The sequence below is a fragment of the Primulina huaijiensis genome, unplaced genomic scaffold (genome assembly GCF_012295235.1).
Source record: "Primulina huaijiensis isolate GDHJ02 unplaced genomic scaffold, ASM1229523v2 scaffold32687, whole genome shotgun sequence".
In the NCBI taxonomy this organism is placed as follows: domain Eukaryota; kingdom Viridiplantae; phylum Streptophyta; class Magnoliopsida; order Lamiales; family Gesneriaceae; genus Primulina; species Primulina huaijiensis.
In genome coordinates this window covers 1-16505 of record NW_027357660.1, presented here as the reverse complement: position 1 = coordinate 16505, position 16505 = coordinate 1, and the positions used below count along the sequence as shown (strand labels likewise).

The following is a 16505-nucleotide window of genomic DNA, read 5'->3' as shown; positions in this document are numbered from 1 at the left end:
CCTTTGCGTTCTTAACGCTTGGACTCCAAACTATTCCGATTTTTATGTGGAGATAGTCCTTCTTGTATATCCTTACGAATGTCTCTTCTCCTTTAATCGCCTAATTAGGTCCACGATCGAAGACTGTCTTCCTCGTTTGGTTTGCACTAGAAAATCTAAACAATTTGTGCGTTGAGACTGTAGCCTCCGAATTTCCAAAAATCCGGAGACGGTGCGACGTGGAAGAACACAAAGTGGCCGAATTATTTTTCTCAAAAAAATATCGAAGCGGCCGTGACTTTGCTTCCAAAAGGTGGGAGATTTCGTGAATTTTTCTTATTGATTCTTAATCAATAATTAGCCCAATAATTATTGATTCAACAATTAAGCAAATCTAATTTGCTTATTTGGACAAAATTTCCTTCCCATATTTGGAACAGCTTGTTCAATTATCCAATTTTCTGGAAATTCTATTTCTTCCCATTTTATAGATCTACAGGTTGTAATATTAGATCTATTAAAATTAGTTTTTATAAGAATAATTTCATTTAATTTTTTTATCAATTCTTTTACACATAGGATTGAGTGTAAACAATGGTTTATAATAAATACGATAACAGATACATATAACTTCTGTACCAGGAGTATAATTATAACCATGAGTTTTAACATTTAATGTTAAAGAGTCTAAGATATTTATATCAGACAAAGATAAAGATAAATTTGGATAAACATCAAAATATACTGGACCATGAGCCAGACTAGATTGAATTATTCCCATAAGGGATTGTTTCCAATTTAAATTTCTACCATCTCTTAAAGCTGCTATAAAGCTTTCTGGTAAACCTTCTAAAGTTAAAGATCTAAAAGCAATTTGTATTAAACCTATATGAATAAATCTGTAATTTTTCCTATAAGGCAAAATATCTTTATTATTCAATAGTCTAATAACCATTTCTTCATTANTTTTTTTTTTTTTTTTTGTAGACAATCTTTATTAATAATATTAAATATTTAAAAAATAATTAACAGAGCCACGTGCATACGTGGGCTACATTGGTCAATACATTTTCATGCAAGGATAGAAAAGGTCATTTAAAATTTAAGCCACGAACATTGGGAGCTCCTACCCACCTCAGCTGCCGCCCAAACACCTGCATTGCGCCGCCGCAACTTTGCCGACGCCCACGAGATCCCCGAAATACCCCTCTAGGTTAATTTATTGGCGAATATTTTCTATATTTCCACATTCTGATGCAAACAAAATTAATTAATGTCACTAATGTCCACGCATCGGCACTATTCGCTGTTTCTCCTCTGCTAAAGCCCATTTCGAGCGTGAGAAAGTCCACAGATTCTCGGTTTCGATCGAACAATCGTAGCAAGAATTGTGGGTTCGCAGGGATTAGAACAAAGGCGATGCCTTCTGGTGAAGACAACGGAGCTTTGCGTAATTTCAAGTTGGACGAATCCACGTTTTTGTCGTCTCTTATGCCGAAGAGAGAAATCGCTGCTGATCGGTTCGTCGAAGCTCATCCGGAGTACGACGGCCGCGGTGTGTCTATTGCGATTTTTGGTTCGTTTTCTCGTTGTCCATTTTGAGAAGTTTTAGTTTTGATTTATTTTCCTTTTGGTTTGCTGGAAAATTTTGAGTGTAGCTGAGTTGTGAGTATCTAACTGCTGTTCTTTTGTTAGATTCTGGGGTGGACCCTGCAACGGCTGGGCTGAGTGTGACTTCAGAAGGAAAGCCGAAACTTTTGGATATTATTGATTGGTATGTGAATGGATTTTTTATGATAATGTAGGGAAGGTTGAGAGTTTGAATTGGTGCTTGTGAACATTATGCTTGATGTTCGATGTTTTAGTTTTTTTTTTTTATGTCGTTTTCTTAATGGTAAAACTGATTCTTTTCCAACAATTTTGTGGTTGGATGGTGTAATATGAAATTCCCGGACGGCTGCTAATTTTAAGCTCTGTAATAGTTAACTTGTTACTTTTTCTTGAGTTAATTGTTAACTCGTTGAGTTATTATTGTCGAGATTCAAAACCATTTCCACTCCTTGAATGATAATTGATGCAGTTTACTAAAATTTTCTAGTTAAATTCTTTTGGTAGTACTGGGAGTGGAGACGTCGATACATCGACTGTGGTAAAGGCGGATGATGATGGGTGCATTCGTGGGACCTCTGGTTGGTTTTTTGATTGCCAAGTCAAATTTTTGGGATAGCATGGACTTGACTTGTAGGTCCTCGGTGAAATATTTGGCATTCATTCAATTCTACTTATTTGTGTTTCTGGAAATGTAACAGGAGCTTCTTTGGCAGTAAATCCATCATGGAAAAATCCATCAGGAGAATGGCACATTGGCTGTAAATTGATCTATGAGCTTTTTACACATACATTAAGTGACAGAGTTAAGGTGACGTATTTCTGTGAATTATTGTTAGTGGAATATAATGTGCGACAAATGGAAATGCTCTATTTACATAACTATGCTCCTCGACTTCCCAAATTTTGTATCAGAAAGAGAGGAAGAAAAGATGGGATGAAAAAAATCAGGAAGCAGTAGCGGTGGCTGTAAATCAGCTTAATGAATTTGACAAGGTTGTCAGTTCTCGGATAGTCATGTTATTATTTGATTTGATTACCATATCTAATTATGAATTTACGGTACTTCTGATTTGGTTAAATGGTGCATTAAATATATAGCACAGTTCAAGAATGTTGATGGAAACTACAACATACACTGAAGCCCTTGGTGTTCATTTTTCTGCACTTATTTTTTTTTTGCTAATTATTTCAGTTGGATTTTTTTCCACATCAGCTGATACTGCTTTTCAAAGAGAGACTTCTCAATTGGAGATGAGCACATATGTCTGAAATAAATTTTTGTTACCCCCCCTCCCTTATGTTTTTTGTTTTTGTGACTTACTGATGGAAATATTTTAATTTTACATTTAATGACGGACTCCTCGACTTATTTTTCTTCCACGAAAATATTTATGCTAGATTTTTTATACAAGTAATTTTACTTGTAGAAACACACTAAAGTTGATGATATAAAGCTTAGAAGGGAACGAGAAGATCTCCAGAATAGAGTTGATCTTCTTCAGCAGCAGGCAGATGTAAGTGATCTTTCATTGCTGTGTGGGTGCTACTGTTTTTTTTTCATTTTTGTTTGAGGATCTATCTCTTATTAATGTTTGGTCATGCTTTGATGATTTAGATCTATGACGACAAAGGACCTGTTATAGATGCAGTTGTATGGCATGATGGTGAGGTATGGAGGGCTGCTCTTGACACACAAAGTCTTGATGATGTATCAGGATGTGGAAAGCTTGCCGACTTTGTTCCTCTAACAAATTATCGGTATTTTGAGGCTCTTGTATTAATTTGGCAAACATTTGTCGTTTATTTGGGCAGGTTGTTCTTGTGTATCTTAGTAAATGGGATGATTACATAATGCCACAATTATTATTGTGTAAAATTATAGCATGGTATAGTGAATGATGAACTATTGAGGTGGAATTAGCATACCTACACAGTGCACACCATGTACAAGTTATGGATAATTGTCTGAAAAAAGGGGCTGCTTACGTTTTGAGTTAGTTTGTAAGGCTTGCATAATATTCTACAAGATGTATGAAAATAAGTTAAGCAAAGTTATCAATTTTTTGTTTAGCTAACAAAAGCGCTATTTATCTCGTTAGAGACGTTCTTTTGTTGGTCACACTTTCTCTCTCCCATCCACTATGTTGTCTTCTGGAGAGGGCAATACTTTCTTTAGAGGGATGTTGATTTTCTCTGTAATTACTTTTTCCACTATTTTTTTTATTCTTGTATCCCGCAACGGCGAAGTCAAGAAGGAAGAAAATCTAGTTTTTAGTGTATTAAAAAATTAGGTGCCATTGTTAATGGTTTCAAGCAGAGCCAAGATAAAGGTCAAAGGAACTAGAGATGGGTTTATTCAGAACAGGTTGTCTATGCTCTTAAACGGGGAATGCTCGAACCTTACAATTACCGTTGATTCCTTCGATCTTAAGGCGTACGAATCTTACACTAAACAAACCTACGCCCAAGTATTGATTAATGGCAAGTATAAGGCGGCAGGGTGGGGAAATCACAATATTCCCAGGACCATCGAAGATAAGGGGGAGTCTACTTGCTGTCACAAGGGTAAGATGGGGGGGAAGAGCAAAGGATTTCGCCTTCAAATTCAGCAAAAGAAGGGTTATCAGAAAATTCACTGTCGGCTAATCAGCGGATGAGAAGGAAGGTAGAGAAAATATTAAAAAGAATTGTACCAAAAAATGTAGAGGACTTCAGACACTCGCCAATTCAATCGGTCTCCATCAAAGAAAATGAGGACAAGAACTCACATAAGCCTGTAACCGATTCAAACAAGCTGCTGCCACCCTACGGACAAACCTACGGCAGAAGGAATAACAAATCAATCATCGAGGATGTGATGTTAAATGAAGTCGGGGAGTTGAGCGGGGATGAACTGAACAGGGAGGATTTGAGCAAGATAGGGGATATCGATCTTGATGATGAAGAGGATTATAATTTTGATGATCAAGAAGACAACCTTAGGGACGATAATTTTCATTATTCGGAAGATGGAAGCGAAATATCGTCTCAAGCAAAACTCAAGGATAATACCGATACAGATGATGTGGAGTTTCATGAAATGTTCACACAGGAAGAAGAAAATACGCCCATCTCAGAGCCATCTTTTCTTGAAAACACTAAACCTCTAGTGGGTAAGGTACTTTCATGTTTCCATTCATCGAGTCTTAATCATTCTTTCAAACTTCACGCTATTCTTCCCGCGTTTTTCTCTGCTCTGGGGTTTTCTAGTGGGTTGTTAGGAGGCGTTCAATCAAACATACTTGACAAGTCGGGTTCCGAGAGTGAAGCTTCCAAAAGAAAGGTAGTGGAGGTCAGTTTTAGGGATGAAAAGGAAACTAGGGATGTGGGATCTGAGTACATTTCGAAGAAGGAATACAAAGACTTCGGGCAGCTTAAGCAAAGAATTGAGCAGGCTAAAATGGGGGATCACTTATGAGAAATGTTCGAGTTCGAAAGGAACAAACAGGTTTATATGAAGATATGCTCGTGGAATATTAGGGGTGGAGGGTCCTCAAGAAGAAGGGAATTAGTACGAAGGGTTATTAGAAAGGAAAATCCAGACATCGTTGTGGTCCTAGAGACTAAGAAAATTGTGGTTGATCGTTGTTTCGTTGCAAGTTTGTGGAAATCAAGATTCGTCGATTGGGTCAGTTTACCAGCGGAAGGAAGATATGGAGGAATCCTAGTGATGTGGGATCTTAGAGTGGTCCACGTAAATGACAATTTGCTCGGGAATTTCTCAGTGTCTATTGAAATCAAGTGGAAAGATGACATCAATTGGTGGTTCACAGCAGTGTACGGCTCATGCAAGCCAAGAAAAAGAGATTTATTTTGGGATGAATTAGCGGGTCTGAATTCAATTTGTGGAGATAGGTGGTGCGTAGGAGGAGATTTTAATGTGGTTCGAAACTTGAGCGAAAAAATGAATAGAACTTCGTATACCACAAGTATGTACTGCTTTGACAATCTAATAGAGGAGTTGGATCTGCACGACCCTCCTCTACTGAATGCTAAGTTTACTTCCGGGCTAATCCAATATGTTGCAGACTTGATATGTTTTTCATATCAGGGGGTTGGAAAGACATCTTCCCTTAGTTCAGACAGACGGTGCTACCAAGAATTACATCGGATCACCACCTCATTTTGTTGGACACTGCGAAATTGAGATGGGGTCCTTCACCGTTCAGGTTCGAGAATGCTTGGTTGTTGCACCACAAATTCAAAGAGGAAGTTGCAGCATGGTGGAATACAGGTAGCACGCAGGGATGGGAGGGTTATAGATTCATGAGTAAACTCAAAGAAATAAAAATAAAAGTCAAAAAATGGAACATTGAGGTCTTCGGTGATGTGAACATCAGAATTTCGGAGTTGCAAAACAAAATTGCGCAGTTGGACGAAAGAGAGGCGCAAGGAAATTGGTCTGCCAACTTACATGAGCACCGAAGAGAGGCTAGATGTGAGCTGGAAATTTTATACATCCGAAAATTTCAAATGGAGAGTCAAAAAGCTAAAGTGAAATGGCTCAAAGAAGGGGACCAAAACACTAAGTTTTTCCACTCATTGTTGACTGGCCGAAGGAATAGAGCAATGATCGATAAGATAGAGTTGGAGGAGGGGTCGGTGGTTTTAGAAGAAGAAGAGATTGAGAACAAAATCGTTGGTGTTTACAAACATCTATATAGGGCATCGGAAGGTGACGGTACGGGTATTGAGAGGTTGGAGTGGAGGCCAATAGATTCAGTCGAGGCAGAACAATTGGAGGTGAATTTTTCGGAGGAGGAGATCAGAGGAGCGGTGTTTGATTGCGATGGATCCAAAGCACCTGGGCCGGATGGTTTTACATTGGCGTTCTACCAGAGGAATTGGGAAACAGTTAAGACGGATCTTATGAAAGTATTCGCTGAATTCTTTGAGGGAGGAATTGTCAATGGATCTACGAATGAAAACTATATCTGCCTTATACCAAAGAAACAAGAAGCGATGAAGATTAGAGGCTTTAGACCAATCCGTCTGACAACGAGTTTATACAAAATTTTGGCAAAAGTTTTGACAAACAGATTGAAGGTGGTAATGAGTGACACAATAGCGGAAAGTCAATGCGCATTCATAAAAGGAAGACAGATAACTGATTGCTGTATAATCGCCAACGAAGTTGTGGAGGAGTATAGAAGGAAAAAGAAAAAAGGCTGGATATTGAAAGTTGATTTGGAAAAAGCTTATGATAATGTAGACAGGAGATTTGTTGATTTTGTGCTTAAAAAGAAAGGGTTTGGAGAAAAATGGAGGAAGTGGATTAAGGGTTGCATCTCTAATGTCTCGTTTTCGATATTCATCAACGGAAGAACACGGGGGAAGTTTAAAGGGGAAAGAGGACTCAGACAAGGAGACCCATTATCTCATTTCTTATTTAATTTAGTGATTGATGGACTGGGGCGGTTGGTAGATAAGGCCAAGGCGGATAATGTCGTAAGAGGACTCGTGGTTGGAAGGGATAAAATCGAAATTTCACACATCCAGTTTGCAGATGATACGCTCTTCCTTGTACAATCTGAAAGCCATTTGATGGAAGCGGTGGAGATATTGAAAGTGTTTTGCAGGAAATCAGGACTTAAAATTAACTTCAAAAAAACATCAATTTTGGGTTTGAACTACTCGGATGGGGATGTTGATAGGATGGCAAGGACAATTGGGTGCAAGAAGGAGCAATGGCCGATTAAGTATCTTGGGGCATCTCTGGGAGGTAACCCGATGAAAATGGAATTCTGGGAACCCGTTGTTTAAAAAATGGCAAAAAAATTGGCAAGTTGGAAAAAGTCATTTCTATCAAGAAGAGGTCGGTTGACATTGATTAAATCGGCACTAAGTGCCATTCCGACCTATTTTATGTCCCTTTTCAAGGTACTTAATCGAGTGGCACAACTTATGGAAAAATTGATGAGGGACTTTTTGTGGGATGGACCCGACGGGGAGACGCACTGCCATGTTGTTAGTTGGGATTTGGGAACAAGTGTGCAAGCCGAAAGAGAGGGGAGGTCTTGGTTTGGGTAACATACGGTTGAGAAATTCGGCCCTTTTAGGTAAATGGTGGTGGAGATGCGCAGTGGAGCAAGAATCTTTGTGGAAAAAAGTTTTGGCAAGCATTTATGGGATTCAAGAAAATGGAAGCGACACAAGGTTGGCGAGGAACTCCACTTTGAGAAGCCCTTGGAAGTTTATCTCTCGATCTTACTCGACTTGTCATCAGTTGATTGGCACGGTGCTTAAGGGGGGGAATATCCTCCGCTTCTGTGAGGATATGTGGGTGGGATTGTTGCCCTTCAAAGAGAGTTTTCCTAATCTTTTCCGTCTTTCATTGTCGACTAACAAGCCAATCAATCACTTTTATTCTGTCGATGATTCTCAGGGTGTATCTAACTTTCAGTGGGATGTGAGGTTCAGAAGAGGGTTAAACAATATAGAGTTGGTAGAGTTCAGTGATCTTTTAGGTGTCTTAGACTCAGTTAGGTTGTGCGTGGGGTTAGTGGACATTCGGGTTTGGTTAGGAGATCCTTCTGGTGCTTTTTCGGTCTCATCTCTTTATGAATCTTTTTTCTCAGTCAACTCATCTGGTGATTTTCCATACTATCCCAACATCTGGCAAGTACCAATACCACTAAAGGTAAAAGTGTTTTCTTGGATTGTTGCTTTGGGAAAACTGCACACTTGTGATGCGGTGCAGAAACGAAGGCCGGGTAGTGTATTATCACCCCAGTGGTGTACTCTATGCAAGGAAACCGGGGAAAACCAAGATCATATTTTGTTGCATTGTTCATACACGACTAAAATATGGATCAAAGTTATGCATCAACTTCGATTCGAGTGGACTTTCCCAAGCGGATCGAAAGACATGTTTCTCATGGAACCGGGATTCCTAAAGGGGAAGGGACTTCATAAATTTTGGTACATAGTTGTCCATTGCATCTTTTGGTCAATCTGGATGGAGCGCAACAATAGAATTTTCAGGGACAGAGATGACTCGTGGGAAGATCTATGGGAGAAGATCAAATTCAGAGTGGCTAGCTGGACGATCGTTTTACCACAGTTTCAGCATATGACGGTCTCGGACATTGTTAGAGATTGGAGTTTTCTTTATTGTTAACAAATTTGTGATAAAGTGCTATAGGATTTCTACTGTCGAGTTTCTATTTTGATGTTGTGCAATGTGGACCGCTCATCCACAAAATTTGTAAACTCGTTTAATATTATAATAAATCTTAGTTTCTGATCAAAAAAAAAATTTAATCTGGCCATTTAGTGTGGACAGTAGGAAGTAGTTTGAATAGGAGCAGACATGCAAATCTGGTCCTCAAAAGTTTGGTCTCGACTCCATAAAACATCAGATTCTGATGAAGGTAGGTCTGCTGTTTGTTGTCTCCATATATGAGGCATCTGGTCAAATAAATCATGCACGAATATTTGTCAACAGATTGTAAATTCTACTTTAAAAATCATTGTCATATTTTGTTAGCAAACCCTGTAAAATTGGTGGCATAAATCTGCTATAGAAAACCACCTATTAAAATCATGAACTTCTGTAATGAAATTTACAGAAAGAGCAGCCATCCACCATCTTCCAGCCATTCAAAAAGTTGCCTGTGATATCTTGAGAGCTCTTCTTCATACGAGGCACCAGGAAAAGTTTATTTTATTTTGAATATTTTATTTAAAATAATCAGTTGCTTACTTTTTTCTTCACTTGCAATTTTTTCCCTTGCACATGAGTCTTTATTTGTTTGGTGATATTGGTACCTTGAAATATGCAAATTCAGAGTGTTAATATTGCTTGCATGTTGTATTCCTGGAATTTGTCTGGTAACTCTTATGTAATTACAGGATTGAACGGAAATTCGGAATCTTTAGCAAATTCGATGCATGTGCATTTGTCCTTAACATATACGATGAAGGCAATGTATTGAGTATTGTTACAGACTGTTCTCCGCATGGTACTCACGTTGCTGGTATCACAGCTGCTTACCATCCAAAGGTAGTTTTATTTAGGCACCATTAGTAAATCGTATCATCCAGTTTTTATTTTGCATACTTGCATTTATACCCTAATATCTGTTCGAACATCAAGGAGCCACTTTTAAATGGAGTTGCCCCTGGAGCTCAGTTGATTTCATGTAAAATTGGGGACTCACGCTTGGGTTCAATGGAAACGGGGACAGGGTTGGTTCGAGCACTGATTGCAGCTGTGGACGTAGGTTTTTCCCCCTGGAATATATGCTGCACCTTATTCATGTAACAATAGAAAGTTAATATTTTAATGTTGCTTATATCACAAGGTACTAGCGCAGTAGCCCTAATAGGCGAGAGGCGCTTGTCTTTGACAACTACGCTAGCCTAATAATTAAATTATTTATTTTCTCAATGCTGAATTTTGTGGGACGTGATCTGATTCAGGCCATTAAGAGGGATATATCCTTGTCATCTATGTCTGACTTTATAACTGAAGCCGCTCTTTCCAAAAAGTTAGTGAACTTCATCGTTGAGTTTTTCATGGGCGTCAGATCAGCACCTAATGGCTAGACCATCTAGACGAAGACTAAGCGTTGTTAGGCGGATTCCATTGTATCAACATAATAAGATGAAATTTTGTGTGTTTGGGCAATCCAACAAATCACATTTCTTTTTAAGCTTTTAAGACCTATATATAAAAAAATTTTCATTTTTTTAATTGGGCTTTTAATTAAATTAAAAACCCAAAAAACTTGTTAAAAAAAGCCCAAAAAAAAGCTAGGAAAAAAAATTTAATCCTAGGGCTGCCTAGGGCCACCTAGAGCCACCCAAGACCACCTAGGCCAGCCGACTAGCACTTTTTCGTTGCGGTCGGCCGACGCCTAGGCCGAATTTTAGAACAATGGTTTTTGTCAATATTTAGAGGACTATAAAACTGGAATCGGCAGTTTGGTTGGGCCCCCTTGGAATCTTTCTGCAATTTGGATATTGGCAACATCTGTCTGCATTTTTGAAAAATTTTAAAAAAAATGTATTGTACATATTAGTTCATTTTCGCGGCCATTTTTTTCCCTTGCATGTCAGTTCCAGCTCATCAGTCATTAGATATGTCCAGGGCGTGTTTAATAATGTCATGTTAAGGGGAAGGTCACTGTAAATTTTGATGCCTCATCTTTAATCATTAGAATATTCATTCCACTAAAAACTTTTGATGCGTCAACTTTTAAATCTTAGAATATTCATGATAACTACTTGTAGTGCAGCACAAATGTGATCTTGTAAACATGAGTTATGGGGAAGCCACATTGCTTCCAGACTATGGTCGTTTTGTTGACCTCGTAAATGAGGTGAGATAATCCATGTTCTTGAATTAACTTTTTGCATTACTCTAGGTCATAACCTCATTTAAGTGTCAAGCGACTTATTTGAACATTTAGGTAGTAAACAAGCATCGGCTGATATTCATCAGCAGTGCTGGTAATAATGGGCCAGCGTTGAACACTGTGGGTGCACCAGGAGGTACAACATCTAGTATTATTGGAGTTGGGGCATATGTTTCCCCTTCAATGGCTGCTGGGGCCCACAATTTAGTTGAAGCTCCTCCTGAAGGTCTTGAATACACCTGGTATGTGGTATTCCGATCCCAAAAGATAATCCAGTTTTTCATTGATCATTGCATGTTTTAGCAGGGTTTTCATCTATGTTGCATGAAATTTTTTTTACACTGGACCCTGATAAAGCTTAGTTTTGCGCTCAAACTCATATGTTGAAAGTGATGTAGGTCTAGTCGAGGGCCAACAGCTGATGGGGATCTCGGAGTTTGTATAAGTGCTGCTGGTGGTGCCATGGCCCCTGTTCCTACATGGACTCTTCAAAGCCGCATGTTCATGAACGGAACATCAATGTCATCCCCATGTGCTTGTGGGGGGGTTGCTCTGCTTATTAGTGCAATGAAGGTTCTTAGTGATGTTCAAAATTTAGTTCTTTTTAATTTTTTTTCTGGATGTGTTTGATATCTTAAACCAATGTTACTTAAATTTCAGGCTGAAGGGCTCCCTGTGAGTCCATATAATGTAAGGGAGGCTCTTGAGAATACATCAGTTCCCGTTGGTGGTTCACCAGAAGACAAATTATCTGCTGGACAAGGGTTGATGCAAGTTGACAAGTTAGATTTACTACTAAGAGCTTCTGTTATTTATTTAACAGATTAACATAGTCGACTCTAATTGGGCTTTTTTTAACATGAGTGGCTGTAGGGCCTATGATTACATTCAGAAGTTGCTTGATGTCCCGTCAGTTTGGTATCAAATAAAGATCAATCAATCAGGAAAATCAAGTGGGTAAAATAGTTCTTTCTATTTTTGTCAAAATTGACGCTATACCATTAAATAGTTCTTTCCTAATATTTGATACATGTATTGATTTGATTCCTCAAAAGAACCATGCTGTTAATGAAAAATTATACAAGTTCTTGAACTTGTGCTCTTGTTTTATTAATGGTTGTTTCTATGCCCATGTAAAATTCTTGCGGTGTAATCACTTTGCTTTGACTAGTTGCTACCAGTTTAAAGTTTGTTTCATATGCAGCACCTACATCACGCGGAATCTATCTCAGAGAGGCTGATTCATGTCAACAATCAACAGAGGTAAAATAAAACGGAAAATGAGTTTCACGATTTAGCATTTCCACAACTTTAGGGCTTTTTGAAATTTCACGGAGAGTTTTTTTTCGTGGGAAAAAGTAATCATCAATAATCCCTGTTTATTGCGTGCGATACCTGTGAAATGTGTACGCAATTGTGGGTGTTCGTTGAAACTCCACAAAGACATGGATTTCCTAGTCTTTTAGGTTCCAACGTAGTATTTAAGGCTTTTTTTATATTTGCGGAACTGCTAATTACTTTTAACATTGTTTTCGTTCTTATATGATTCAATTATCTTCGTTCTATCTGGATGAATCGTCTCCATTTGCTAGAATTCTCGTGCCTCGATAATCCTTTTTCTTGTAAATCACGTTGGTCCTTTATTCCAAGAACTTGCTTTAGAGACTTGTCAGAGTGGTTTTAAAAAATATTACTGAAACAAATTCTGTCGCCATATAATATAAGGATCAGTGAAGTTTAACTGAAATTTAGGTCAATGTGAATTATTCCTGACATGAAACACCAACATTTCTCATTCGATAACTGTGATCAACTATTAGAACTAGCGGATTGTGTTCCGTATAAAAATAAAAATGAAGTAATTTTTTTTTTAAAATTTTAAAATAAATTTTATAAAATTTTATTGAAATGATAATAGACAAAATAAAATATAAAGAAAATATTATTATAATATAATAAAGTCTTATAGTTAGTGTTAGTTTGATAAGATGGAAGATGTTTTAGTCAAATTCAAAATTATACGATGATTTCATGTAGTTGCTATAGGGTGCTCTTGTATTATGTATGATAATAGATAATAAATATCAAGTGAATGCTTTTGCTTATCATTTGCAGGTTCTTATATTTCATGTATAATGGGAATATATTCACTTCACAATTGCATTAAACATATATTTTTTTTAGCAAAAGGTTGGTCTATTGCAGAAACTATTGTTATTTTTAATGAAGTAGATAACCTGGCCTTTGATTACTTTACCAGAGAAATATTGCAGATCTTTTTGCATCCATTTCTCATTTTTCCCTCTTGAGGCATCTGTTTTAGCTAATGGAAATATTACTTAGTTTCTGAATAAATGCTTAAGCTCTACTGGGTGCTGGTGCTGCTATTTCTTTTTATATTTAGAAGATTGCTAAATCCCAAGTGGTTTCTCCCAATAGTAACACTTTTCAATTTAGCGATCTGATGGTAGACGGAAAATACTATGTCAACTTCATCTTAATTTCGGGTAATCACACTTTTGTGCATGTAATGAGTTTCTAGAGACGATCATATGGGATTGTGGCTGTTATAATCGATAAATGATAATTTTCTAACTGACAATGAAGTTTGAGTCTTTGGACAATCATGCACGTGTCAAATTTGTGTTGTGTTTGAGTGGTTGACAAATTTGTTTCTCTTAGTGGACCGTGAAAGTGGAACCAAAGTTCCATGAAGATGCAAGCAACTTAAACCAACTGGTTCCTTTTGAAGAGTGTGTTAAGTTGCATTCTACTGGAGAGTCAGTTGTGAGAGCTCCAGAGTATCTTCTTCTAACTCATAATGGTCGTGAATTCAAGTTAGTTTGCTCCTCTAACTCCATCTCCTTTTGGTTTGAGTGTGTTTCTTGCATTGATCATAGCATATTATTCATTCGATATCTTTTCCGTTCTATTGGGTTGGAGTAGGGAACAGGCTTACTTGGAGGTCAAAAAAGAATGTATGACTATAAAAACATGCTGATTTCATGGCTTTTGTTTTACACTTGTTCTGTCCAGCATAATTGTTGATCCCACCAATCTCAGCGATGGTTTACACTATTATGAAGTCCAAGCCTTAGACTGTAGATCTCCATGGCGGGGTCCTCTTTTCAGAATTCCAGTAACTATCACAAAGCCTAAAGCTGTGAAAAGTCGGCCCCCACTGATCCAGTTCCAGGGGATGTCATTTGAACCAGGTATATGATGATGTAACTTAAACTTATTTAAGTTCCTCAGTTACTGTTTACATGCTGCATGTTCCATCCTTAATTGTGTAGACTGGAAGGTAATGTCTCAGTGGAATTTTTCACTTCAGTAATAGCATTTTATTTTAGACTTTCATTACACAGGCAAGGTACTTCGTGTTTAACTATTTCTTCAGTCTAGGATTTTAACTCATAACTGTTTATCGCCGTGGTACTTTGTGTTTGAGTTTGCACACTCATTTAGAGTATGCTTGGAAAATAAAAATAGCAACTATTCTAATCAAATTATATCCTACTCCAAGGTTATAGCTTTCAGCTAAAGGACACTTTTTTTTATTGTACCTGATTTTCCTCTTTTCTCTACTGCTCGAAAAAATCTATTTTTATGCAACTGTAGTTTTGATTTTATACATTTGATTTAGGCCACATTGAACGAAAATTTCTTGAAGTACCAATAGGTTCTTCATGGGTTGAGGTAACCATGAAAACATCTGGTTTCAGTACATCTCGTAGGTTTTTCATCAATTCTGTTCAGGTAAACATTTGGTTTCTGTTACCATTTCACATTTTTTATTTCTCTTTTTCTCTCGGTACTAAACATTGTCTGGAGTTTCTTGACACATTTGCAACATGTAGATTTCTCCCCTCAAAAGACCCATAAAGTGGGAAAATGTTGCAACATTTTCTTCTCCTTCTTCCAAAAGGTTTTCCTTTGCAGTGGAGGGTGGACGAACTATGGAACTAGCAATTGCTCAGTTTTGGTCCAGTGGTGCTGGAAGCCATGAAGCCACGATTGTTGATTTTGAGGTAACATATCTTTCAAGTGCATAACGGAAGATGCATCTGGTGCATTTTTTTTTTACATAAATGATAATGCTACCTTTCAAATGATCTAAATCAAAATAGGCAGTCACTGAGGTATCATTTTTCAATCAACCAATTGACCACTGACACTTTTATTGTACTCATCATCTGGTTTGCACCAACTAAGCAGTGAGGAAAGCTTCATTTTTAATACCATTATCCAATACTTGCTGTTTAATGCTACTACTTAATTTATAATTCACCCAAATATAGGTTGTCTGCAAGTAATATATTTCGTAAATACGATATCGATCCACAGAGATGTTATTTTAAGTTTAAATTTATTAATTTATAAATTAAAAATGAAAGAATAAAGTTTACAAATTATAAATTTGTCAAAGCTCAAAGATTTATTCTTGGTTTATGTAATATTGTTAACTAAAAGTAAATAAAGGAAACCACTATAAATAGTGATTCTAAGGAAAAAAATTTAAATATTTAAACACATACATAATATAATATAGTGCTCACTAAAAAAATACCGAATTAACCGATATTTTATATATATATAATTGTATAAATATAAAATCGCATAAAGTAAATGTTAAATTTAAAAATTATATTTCATTTAGAACAACCGACAGAGCTACGCTATTGTCTAAGTGAAATATATGATTTAATAAGCTAGATGAGGAAAGTAAAAGTTGGTTGTGGTAATGTAAAAGTTAGATGCGGAAAGTAAAAGTTAGATGTGAAAAGTAAAAGTTAATTGTTGAGTTAATTAAATTGTATGTTTATTTAGACAATGGCATAATCTAACTTTTACTTTCTGTATCTAACTTTTACCTTACCGCAACTAACTTTTATTTTTCACATATAACTTATTAAATCTTATATTTCATTTAGGTAATAGCGTGGCTCTGCCGGTATTTTTAAATGAAATATAATGATTTAATTTAACATTTACTTTATTCAATTTTATATTTATACAGATTTATATATAATTATAGATACCATATATAAATTATCGGTTAATTCGGTATTTTTTATAGTGGGAACTATATTATATTATGTATGTATTTAAATATTTTTCTTAGAATCATTATTTATAATGGTTTCTTTTATTCACTTTTAGCTAAACAATATTACATAAACCAAGAATAAATATTGAGACTTGACAATTTTATAATTTGTAAACTTCATTCTTGCATTTTATAATTTATTAATTAATAAATTTAAATTTAAAATAACCTCGTTGTGGATCGATCTCGTAATTACGAAATATATTACTTGCAGACAACCTACACTTGGGTGAATTATAATTTAAATAGTAGCAAGTTTTCGGCGCCGTTGTCGGAGAGAGATAAATTAAGTTAAGTTTGTTATTTATAAGTATTGTGTTGTTTTTACTTGTATGAGTGTTTGGAGTCGTAAAAAAGTTGTAGACTTATTCGAGTATCTAAAAATAATTTAAACATGGATGATA

At 36.5% G+C, this 16505-nt stretch overlaps 1 protein-coding gene across 2 annotated transcripts; it reads left to right on the top strand.

The window, feature by feature from the left end:
- The first annotated feature begins 1089 nt into the window (after window positions 1-1089).
- Window positions 1090-15061, top strand: LOC140968187 (tripeptidyl-peptidase 2). Of its 2 annotated transcripts, XM_073429066.1 has the most exons (19): window positions 1091-1555; window positions 1675-1753; window positions 2095-2168; window positions 2289-2398; window positions 2503-2583; window positions 3018-3104; window positions 3206-3348; window positions 9484-9634; window positions 9728-9850; window positions 10872-10955; window positions 11046-11233; window positions 11390-11564; window positions 11652-11773; window positions 11865-11944; window positions 12196-12254; window positions 13674-13828; window positions 14028-14206; window positions 14638-14750; window positions 14852-15061. In XM_073429066.1, exons 1-19 carry the CDS (start codon window positions 1234-1236, stop codon window positions 15044-15046), a joined length of 2520 nt encoding a protein of 839 aa, XP_073285167.1. In that variant the 5' UTR covers window positions 1091-1233; the 3' UTR covers window positions 15047-15061. The 2 variants fall into 2 exon arrangements, with proteins under 2 accessions (XP_073285168.1, XP_073285167.1); XM_073429067.1 differs by lacking the exons at window positions 13674-13828; window positions 14028-14206; window positions 14638-14750; window positions 14852-15061 and adding an exon at window positions 13107-13142 and having other exon boundaries at window positions 1090-1555.
- The last annotated feature ends 1444 nt before the right edge of the window (window positions 15062-16505 follow it).

Bases quoted from the DNA above. Each gene is read 5' to 3' on its own strand.
- LOC140968187 (XM_073429066.1), top strand. From the start codon at position 1,234: ATGCAAACAAAATTAATTAATGTCACTAATGTCCACGCATCGGCACTA. The intron at 9,851-10,871 runs GTAGGTTTTTCC...CTTGTAGTGCAG, and splicing joins CACTGATTGCAGCTGTGGAC to CACAAATGTGATCTTGTAAA. The intron at 11,234-11,389 runs GTATGTGGTATT...AAAGTGATGTAG, and splicing joins GAAGGTCTTGAATACACCTG to GTCTAGTCGAGGGCCAACAG.